General features: G+C 46.9%; 1 protein-coding gene across 2 annotated transcripts; it reads right to left on the reverse strand.

The window, feature by feature from the left end:
• Positions 1 to 737: 737 nt before the first annotated feature.
• Positions 738 to 10447, reverse strand: LOC141732735 (gametocyte-specific factor 1-like). Of its 2 annotated transcripts, XM_074562052.1 has the most exons (7): positions 10307 to 10447; positions 7752 to 7849; positions 5466 to 5592; positions 4389 to 4475; positions 3946 to 4006; positions 2883 to 2971; positions 738 to 1297 (listed from the first exon to the last, which is right to left on the reverse strand). In XM_074562052.1, coding segments are annotated over exons 1-7 (486 nt in total). In that variant the 5' UTR covers positions 10329 to 10447; the 3' UTR covers positions 738 to 1295. The 2 variants fall into 2 exon arrangements, with proteins under 2 accessions (XP_074418153.1, XP_074418154.1); XM_074562053.1 differs by lacking the exons at positions 2883 to 2971; positions 3946 to 4006 and having other exon boundaries at positions 1059 to 1297.
• Between the last annotated feature and the right edge of the window lie 269 nt (positions 10448 to 10716).

Consider the following 10716-nt stretch of genomic DNA (forward strand, 5'->3'; position numbering starts at 1 on the left):
GGTCACCTTTGTGTTTTACATCCTTACAGCCTGCTAGTCCTGCATTCCCAAATCACTGCAGGGAACAGTAAAATTATGGGTTTCCTGCTTTTTACAGACGGCGGCATGTGCGGGACGTGCTGGAGGAAGCTGCCCAGAAGGATTTCAGATCCGAGAGGTCTGTCATGTGTCAGCTGCACCTACCCTACCAGACAAACCCACTCCTTGTGGTCCTTAAGCCCCGATTATTGTGGCCAGGGGATGTTTGGAATTCACAGCCATGACCTTCCAAGCCCTTTCCAGGAAGGCAGGGCTGTTGGAGAACAGTGCTCTCCCCAGGGCTGGGGACCGGGATAACGTGCCTCCTGGGAGTAGGAGCACCCGAAGCTCACCTCTGCAGCGCAGACAAGCGCTGAGATCCAACAAAAAGCAGGCAGTTACTGCACTAAGCGCTGCCAGTCTTCCACCCACTGGCAATTAAACGAGCTTAGGATAATGGGGCCCCAATTATGGCATCTATCTGTAAAATTATAATGCTCTGGCCCACAAATCCTTCAAGCAAGCTACTGCAGGCAAACCACAACCAATCGAACAGCCGACATCTGTCACCACTTCCATTCAAAGTGACCAAAAAAAAAAAAAAAAAAATCAAATGCAGGTTGCGTGGAGGGCTTACTGTGTAAGCATTTACTTACTCAACAGAACAAGCGCGTAACAAATCACTGCAGGTGTCTCTTAGAAATATAAAATGTGTCCAAGAGTATTCACAACCTTTTTATTCTACATTGCCAACAAGAACCTTGACAGAACTGAACTTTAAAATAATCATCATTTTACATCGGTAGCAATACAAATGGTGAAAATTCAGTATTTGGAGGAACATTCTTTTCAAAATGTGAAAAGCATTAATTTCTTCCCAGACAAAATACCACGTCTGGTTTCTTAACTCTTTGTCTTTCTATATTTAGATCCCATTTTGTACTTTGCACCCATTTTTAGAAATATACTTCTTAATCCAAACAGTTACACCATCCTAAATATGTATTTTTAGTGATTTAAACCTGCAACCCCACGCTCCCCTCCCCCCTAACAAACACCAGTAACATTAATGTTTTAAGTGTTAGAAAACTACAAAGCCCTAATGGAAACCAGACAAGTGCTTAAGTGCACTCCTTAAACTTCACCTGTTTGGTACTGTGTGAATTGTAAGGAATTCACAGAGGATTCTCCATTATCGTATGACTCGAAGCACCACGCACCCACGTGACAGAGTTAAGGCTTAAAGCTTGAAGCCGCAAAGGCACGATGGGGATGCTTTCTAGAAAAAAGACAGAATTCTGTAAATGACAATATACTTGAAAACCAAAACTGTCCACTTTACACGTCCTATGCGGACAAACTCAGATGCCGACGATATAACAAGAAAAAAAGTACATGCACATAAACTTACTTCTGGGTTTGGCTCATCCAGGTGTTTTTAATTAAACATTATGCAGTAGGAAGCGTTGGCCTCTTTACAGCTGGAGAAACTCTCAGAACTTACTTTACACTCTCCAGGCTGTAACAGGCCCTCAAATAGGAGTTCACTGGCTCCAGGTGGTATGACCACAGTTTATTGCAGAGAGTTTTCTGCTCTTCCCCAGCAAACAATCAAAACATTCTCACAAAGGTCCAGGAAGAGTTCCACAGAAACCACTCCAGACACCATACAGTCCTGGAAACGCTAATATGTAGTGTTGCTTTGCAGATGCAAGACACGTGCTTGTGGTGCAGAGGACAAATTCCTGGAACTTGCTCTGTTCGGTGTTTCCTGGCTTTCACTGAAGCGGGACTACAATAGTTCCTGCTACAGCGAGGCCTGGATTCACACAAATCTGCCATTTTTGCAGGGTGTTTCCCCACCCCTTCGTTTACAGTTGGCACAAAACATCATACGTAGACAACTCTTTGTTGCAAATGCACATGCTTGTTTTAAGGCATTAAATCTAAGGGACAAGACTTTAGCGGCACGTGCAACCCCCCACGCTGTCCTGTTTCCCACTGTCACTTCTCTGATCAAGAACCTAATCAGACCCTACCTCCTCTACTTAAAATCATCCCCCTTCCCCACCCTGCCACTTAAAACTGATCATTTGCTGTTTCAAGAGTTCTCCTGCTGTTTACAAACCACCAACGCAAACAGAACTTCACAGATGTTGACATTTTAATTTGGTTTGGCAGATTCAGCCTGACCCTATGGCAACTGCAGTCACTGGACTGCGCAGAAGCCATGCCTGCACAGCCCCGGAAGTACCAGGTTTAGTCGCTCCAAATGAGAAATAAGACAGTCATCCCTCAAAGCATCTTTAAGCTTCTGCTTTGCTGCTAATGGCAGATAACGGCCTGATTTCAGCATCAGACACTTCAACAGGGGAAGCTCCCTCTCACCTCCAGATGTAGTTTGATAATTTTTTTCCCCAGAAGCGCTGGTTTAAGCAGCCCTAGTTTCACCCCTGCTTTGACTTAGCTGCGCCTGACAGCGAGCAGAGTCGCACAAGGCAAGGAAATCATTTGGTTTAAGGGGGAATGGTGGCGAAAGGCGTTAGTGCGGATGGTGTGGAAGGACTTGTTTGAATAGACAGAGCCCAAGTGGCTGGGGAGCGGAGCTGGTTAAGTTAGACCGCTGTAAAGAAGGGCCTGTTAAGAACATGAACAAAGAATACAGAGGATGCTTCAAAGCAAGGATACAGAGGATGATCCAAGCACCAGATTCCCTCAGAAGGTGCTCTCAAGGAGGCAGGTGTTATATACTACCTCTCCTGTCCATGCAGCGGTGGCCATAAAGCACTGCTGCAGCCACAGATTTCAGCAGCTGCCACCAGCTACAGAAGTCACAGTGCCAAAACCACAGGCATAGTACTTACAATCTTTCCATGATACGGCGTACGGGAAGGACCCAGGGGCACGTACTCTCGAAGGCAAGCAATTCTTTTGTTCACAGGTGGTACTGGAACTGAAAGACTTCAGTTACTTCTCCTGACAAGTGCACTTGCTCAAATTTATGCATTTTGCTATAGCATGGAGGAGAGCAAGGACATAAGGGGATGATGGTACTTCGCCACTCGTAGGTGGTGGTGCTTAGAAGAGTTATAAACACCCTAAACATTAGAAAGTTTTCCAAAACGCATAACAAGTGAAACCAGATGTCGTTGTTGTTATGGAAGGAGAGGTTTATTACAGTTGAGCTCATACAGAACTACAGAGCTGTCAGGTGCAGGACTGTTGCTGCATATGGGCTTAGATGAACCTTAAAACGTGCTCTGGCAACTCCAGTGGTACCATCACATGTTGCACACAGCGTGCAGTCACGATCCACTGTCAGATCAATGAAACAAGTCAAGGCAGCTCCATCCAGTTTGCAGCTGGCCATTAAGCTCCTCACTCCCCCAAATCGTGCTTATGCTTTGCAAAGGGCAAGAGGGGGGGATTTCTCCTAACACAGGGCCCTAATGCCTGCACATCTGCCAAGTCTAAGGCGGCAGGAGGTCCCAAGGGACTGCTAGCTAACCATTAGCTCAACAGAAGCTCAGTAACTGTTTGAAAAGGCTCCAGAGGGAGGCACCTGGCCACGTTTCGAAAGTCAGCATAACAGCTCTGCACCTTGCTCCCCTGCACACTGACCAGACATCCAGCAGGAACCGAACATACGCCATGGGCAGGAAGAGCACCCTGCCACGTGCATAGAAGAGCACAGAGTATCTGTGTTCCTAAGGGCTTCCTTCTCTTGTACAGGCAAGTCATATGAGAAAGCGAGTAGCACCGAGCCAACACTCTAAGAACGTTCACTGTTAATCAGTATCTCTCCTCCCAGCGTTTGTGCAGCAGCAAAGCCAGCTCATGTCCAGCCATCAAGGCCGAGTTAGGAGTAGGCTGCAATATTCCTCTATACAAGACATTGTTGTAAGGAATAAAACTTGCATTCACTACCTGTTTACGCCAGAATTGGTCATGCCCCAAATAAAAGGAGAATCTGACTGCTCTGACGACTCTGCAAAAGGAAACAGATGTTGTGGCTCAGAACTAAAACTCCAGCAACCACCATGAGAACAGGAATCTCTCTGTCGTATTTCTACATGTTCCAGACAGACTAAAAGTTGATCTAATGATGAATGTGTTTGCTTCACTAAGATTTAACTGAGCAACATAAAAAGTTATGGTGTTCCCATTGTCATCACTGCGCACTAAGTACAAAAGCTTACGTGGGAAGGAGCAGATGCTTGGAAATATATCTCCGTACCAATTACGGCAGGCATGTTGAATAGTTCCCTATACCAACAAAAGCCTGCAAGGTGGAGAGATGCATGGTTTCAGGAATAAACATAAGCAAGGTATCCTAAAGGCAGAGTGTGGCAGATGGGGAAGTTCCTCACCTGATTCCCAGTCTTCCTCGCACGGAGGTGCCTGCCATGTGCTCACAGCATTCATCTGCTCTCTCTGGAAGCCACAGGACTGATTCACTTCAGGAAGAGAGAAAACTCGGTGACTAGCAGTCAATCCTGCTTCAGAGGCATTAAGTGCTTTGGATCAAGCTGTAAAACAGCCCTTGACTTAAGAGGAAACCCTGCACAGTGCAAACAGGTTAGGTACACCCAAGAGCCAGGTACTGATCTGAAATCGAGCAATTTCCAATTCACCTTTTTCAATTAACAGGAAAAGACTCTGTCCCCTGGAACTCTGCAGCAGGAATGCTTGAGTGAAGAGGAAACCGGCTCAGAGGAATACAGGCATCACTGCAAGCCTTAGTGCAACTCCACAGAACATAGAAACCCATCTATCTATTGTAGCGTGGCAATAGTTAAAAAGCCACTACAGGAGATGCAAAAGACACTGCATAGCACGGGATGCCTCACTAAATATTTTGGGCATTTTGGATAGACCCCCTCCCACCTTGTCTCACTGGGCGGGAGACTGAAATCTTAACTGTACAGCAGAGGAAGCAAGAGCAGTAGCAGAGCTGCTTAGAGGAGGAATCGCCCCATCTCTTGGTGGGAGTGAACTATTCAGGTTGCCCTGGAGGACATGACCTGCAGGGGTCTGCATAGCTTAGACACCTCTTTGGTAGAAATCAACTTTTCACATGGCACCAGTGGTCAAGCCTCAACAAAGCCGTACAAAAAGAAGGGCCCATCCCTCTGGTCATTAAAGCAACCCAGCTCCTGCTGGGGGTTCTTCAATGCGCACGGTCTAGCGTACAACCTTTCTTATTCAACAAGCCTGGGAACAAAATATGTGCAAGGCTTACCGGGAGTATCTGTGATATTCTCCTGAACCTCCCCAATAAATCAAAGCAAATAAGACTCAAGTTTCCCCAAAGCTGCTGTGCCACACAAAACTACAGACAGTAATTTGACCTCCACTTTTTGGTTATTCTATGAGATATCCTGACAAACAGGTGACCTCAGTCCCCAGGATGAACAAACATCTCGGAGGACTCAGGGTTCTCTTACCTATATCTTGTTCAAGGATCCCTTTGTCGTTGCACTTCATTATGTGATCGCTGAGGTCAGCTTGACGAACTAGATGGCGAGCGTTGAAGGGGCACGTGGCCAATTCCTTTGCAACTTCAGGGTAGCTCTAGACAAGGGAAAACCAAAATCACATGCCATCTCTCAAGTTCACTTATCTCTTCCTAATCTATAGGAAAAACATGAGGATATTTGTGATGTTGCTTTAAAAAAAAAAAAAAGACTAAATAAGGAATGGCAATATATTTTTAAGACACTTAGTAAAAATATAAGGGGAAACTAACATGACTGTTCTCTAAAACACAATTCACTGAGAAAGTGAGCCACCCTTGAGCTGACTGAAATGAAACACAGCCTCAGCTAAACACCCTACAATTTGCTGCAAATACTGGCAATATGGTTGCATGGCTTAAAGCACAGATGAAACTATTTTAAAAACAGTATGGGAGAGATGTTAGGCAAATCTAAACAATTCAAATATTCCTTAAACCTTTCAAAACATCAAATAAGCTGGCAGCATCCCACCCGCAGACACTGGTGCTACAGGATTACCACGCAAGTAAAACCTTTTTATCACAGACACAGGTTCTACTGGCAGCGCTCAGCTCTCACTATGGTAAATTAGTTCACCCCCTGCAAACGATACAGCCTTTATTGGGAAAAGCACAACTTTGCCAATGCCCCAGTGTCTGCCTGGTTCTGACTGGTGCAGCTCTGCTGGTCAGGGGTCAGACCTGCGCCTGAGGCAGACGCAGAAGTGCCTTGTACAGACGCTGCCCGAGACAGCGTCTCCTCCACTACCGCCGGTATGTGACTGCAGAAGTTGTCATCACCAGGTCTACATGGCCAGGGTTGCCGAGTCCTCATGTGTCCATCATTCGCTTCATCTAGCTTGAGGAAACTATTCTGGCTGCATAGCAGAAGCTTTGCAATACTAACGCAGTTCATGCTAACCGGATTCAACTTTCTGTGCTGGCAGGGTCCCCGTTTGCGTGGCATGGCTGCATTTTGCACAAAGCAATGGGAAGCTGGCTTTGCAAAAGGAATTCAACAAACAAACAAGCAAGAAGGACAATTTCTGCCCAGACGCTTGCCCTGCAAATAATCACACAGTGGCATCTTCAGGTAGATCAGATAATAATCCCTGAGCCCTTCTTCTGTTAATTACTTACAGACACCAACTGCATCTGATAGTCTCACTAGTGACAGTGGTGATCACTATCTCACCTCATCTGCCTAATTAGTTATGCTTGTCAAAACTGTCTGGTCATCAGTTATGCAACACAAGAACAAAACCAACATGGTTACAAGTTTACTTGACAACATTGTTCACCCGGCTCACATGTACGTTCTGGCCAAAATTTGCAGAGGATGAACAAGTAAAATTTCAGCCCTCTTGAATGCTGGAGGTACTTGCAACTTAGCTCTTCTCACCACTTTTACCTGTTTCTTAATATTTTTTAAGGCACTACTTCCACCAAAAGGAATTGTTTATAAGTACTGATAACAGGACACACACCCTCCAACTGCATCTTAACTAGATGGCACAGCACTGCTATACTATTTTAAAAACATATTGCCAAACTTAAAGAGGAACAATCGGTTTTCAAAAGGTCTCAGCAAAAACCCAAAGCTCAATCAGATGCTACCACTTGGCAGACTTAAAGAAAACAAACAAACCATGAGGACAGAGGAGAAGCGAGGAAGGAATGCTTCCTATTAAATGATTTGTATTCAAATTCTGGATAAAAGACAGCAGAGAGGGAAAAAGTCTCCTATATGTGCTGAGCCCAGGATATGCAGTTTCCGACAGACGCACATTAAATAGTTATTAGTAAAACAAAACAAAAAACAACCCTAGCCTTGCCATGCAGCTGCATCTTCAACACTTAAAGAATGAATTGCAACATCCCAACATTTCTACTCTGACTAGCCAGAAGGGGTGCACATAACTTGGACTGAGTGCTCCAACTGTACCTGACATCCATGTGAGCTGCTGGAAGAGACCAGAACTTCCTCCCTGACCCAACCATAAAGAATCTGTATCTCCATTCAACAAAGCCACACTGGTCTTTGGTGAATTAACATGTGCTTGAAGCCATTACTAATCAAATAATAAAGTTATATGAAATGAACACTAAACAAGGCTATTTGTCAGGAACTCACTCCACCCAGACAGAAAACGCCAACAAGAATGAGAACATGCGCGTTATATTTATGCATACAGAATTACTGCCACTCAGTGCCCTGTTTGGCAATCGGGCTTACCTTCCTACACTTTACAAGGTGATAGGGAAAGCGCCCGGCTCTGATTCGATGGTGCTTATTATACGGACATTGTATTAACCTCTCTGGATCCAAATCATCTAGTAAAATGGAAGAACAGAGAGAAAAAAAAACACAAACTAGTTAGAAAGACAGGATCTAGCATCACTAACACAGCAAAGCAGGAAAAAAAAACATAGGCTGTGATCTTAGGGAGTTAAACCAGTTCTTATTTTGAAACCACTCATTAAGGCAGGCATCTGTTTTGCATAACCAAAGAAATTCATTTTGAAGTTTGTGGTGACTGGGATGTTAGTCAAAACAGACTGAGAATATTGAGTAGCACTGAGCATAATAACTCTTTAAGTTACCATATTAGGTAGGTAACCACACTTACTCAAAGTGAATGAGGCCAGCAGTACTTTTCCAGCTATGTTAGAGGAGGATCAGTGGGATGACGACACACCCACCAGTGCCCTCAGGAGCATCGTCAGCCTGAACCAAATCTGTTTTGATCAACAGCTACTTTTGCTGGAAACGCTGCCAGACAATGTAGTTTCATTTCTGTGGAAGTAGCCTGCTGAACATGGTGCATGTGACTTCTAAGTGAAATTCTTCATAAGTCACGCAATTATTTAGGAGCTGAGGAGCTACTAAACCAGCTAAAACACCTAAGAATCTAGGCACTGAACAGTGAGGCAGTATGAGTCCACGCATGCATGATATAAATTTTTTATCTATCTCTAGATAAAGTATATTAAAATATTAATATCTCTATTAAAAAAACACATTTCCATATTCTCAGTGAGCAAGAGGAGCAGCGAGGAGATACAGGTCCCTTCTTCTGCCTGGGCGTCTCTTTGTGGGGCACACATCAGGGACCCAGACCAGGCTTCTTTCATCCTTTCTGCTCCGCCACTATTTTTGCAGAAGCTTTTGGCACATTTAGGATTACACAGTAGCTTAAACGGATCTAAGCATGGGCTGCTGCTGTTTAGGCTCTCCCCCGCCATCGCATCCCCTTCTCTTACACATGCATTGGTACTCAGTTGTCTCAAGAGGTAGGTCAGGGAGCTCTATCAGCCCACAGGCTGTCAGCTAGATAAGATAAGATAAGCTAAGCTAGATAAGTCTGTTCACACGGAGCAGACTTCATGCTGTGAACCAGTAGGAAGGAAGGAAGGAAGGAAGGAAGGAAGGACGGACGGACGAACCCAATCCTTCTTCCCATCTCAGCTGTGCCGCGCTGCTGCTGTCACCTCTGCCACCTGTGAGCACCTCTTGCCTCCATTACCCAGTTTAGGTCATTAGAACAGCTGAAAACTAAAGATGACTTCATCATTAAGAAGGACTGACGAGCTTTGTACTGGTTCAGCTGCCCCTGGAAGAGCAATCAGAAGTGGTTTCTGTCTGTGAACTGGCTCAACACAAGATCAGACCAAGTGCATTACCAGCAAAAGGAAGGAGACAGAGACGAGTACCAGACGAAGAGGAAAGCCCTCACCACAGTACATAAAAGAGCAAACACAAAAATCACAGGAGCTGTCTGGATTGGGTAAATAGGTGCAGTTAACACAAGGCTGCAATAAGCAAAGCCTCTGTGGCACCACAGCAATGCCAAGTGCAAATGAGATCCCCGTCCCTCGCCACATTGCATGCAAACACAAATCCACAACAATCCAAAAAATGCATATCTGGAGTCTGCTGAGCCAACAGCTATAGGCAGGAGCAGCACTTTAACCAAATTAAGTCACTTTACTCAGATACTTCCCAAAGGCCAGAACCCATCCACATCAGAAGCACGCCTGATGTGGTAACCACATATAACACTGGCCTAGTTAAAATATTCAGCAAAGCACTAGAATCATAGAATGTGTTGGGTTCGAAGGGACCTCTAAAGGCCATCTAGTCCAACCCCCTGCAGTGAGCAGGGACATCTTCAACTAGATCAGGTCGCTCAGAGCCGCATCCAGCCTGGCCTTGAATGTCTCCAGGGATGGGGCCTCCACCCCCTCTCTGGGCAGCCTGGGCCAGTGTCTCACCACCCTCAGTGGAAAGAACTTCTTCCTAATGGCTGATCTAAACCTGCCCTGCTCTAGTTTAAACCATTGCCCCTCGGCCTATGGCTACATGCCCTTGCAAACAGCCCCCCGCAGCTTTCCTTGAGCCCCTTTAGGGACTGGAAGGGGCTCCAAGGTCTCCCTGGAGCCTTCTCTTCTCCAGGCTGAACAATCCCAGCTCTCTCAGCCTGTCCTTACAGCAGAGGGGCTCCAGCCCTCGGATCATCTTCGTGGCCTCCTCTAGACCGGCTCCAACAGGTCCCTGTCCTTCTTGTGCTAAGGGCTTCAGAGTTGGACACAGTACCCAACAACCCCAACTCTCTCAGCCTGCCTTCATCTTCTCGGCTCAGGCACAGAGTACGGAAACTGACCCAGGCCTGCTGTCGTGGGGCGGGGCCGGGCCGGGCCGGGCCGGGGCCTGCCTGGAGCAGAAGGCAGACACCTTCCCCGACACCTTCCCCTTCCCCTTCCCCCCTGCAATCCCACCCCGGGCCTCACCAAAGTCATCCTCCAGCTCCATGGCGGAGAAGGGCTCCGCGGAGCGCCAGGCCTGAAGGTCGGGGATCGGGATAGGGGCCGGGGCCGCTCCGCCAGCGGTGGCGGCCTCGTGGTCTCAGCGCCCGCGCGCCTGCGCGGCTGTTTCCTAGCAACCGCCCCCTCCCCGCCCGGGGCCCCTTCCGCCGGGGGGCGGTCGCCGGGGCAACGCCGCGGCTGGGGCCTCTCTCAGGCGCCATCTTCCCCGGGCCTGGGCCTGCGGGCGGCCCGGCTGCTGCAGGGCCAACTACGCGTCATAAATCATAGAATCATAGAATCGTCGAGGCTGGAAGGGACCATCATGATCATGGAGTCCAACCATCAACCCAACACTGCCCAAAGCACCACTAACCCATGGCCCTCAGCACCATGTC

Source organism: Larus michahellis, chromosome 18, assembly GCF_964199755.1.
Source record: "Larus michahellis chromosome 18, bLarMic1.1, whole genome shotgun sequence".
Lineage (NCBI taxonomy): Eukaryota > Metazoa > Chordata > Aves > Charadriiformes > Laridae > Larus > Larus michahellis.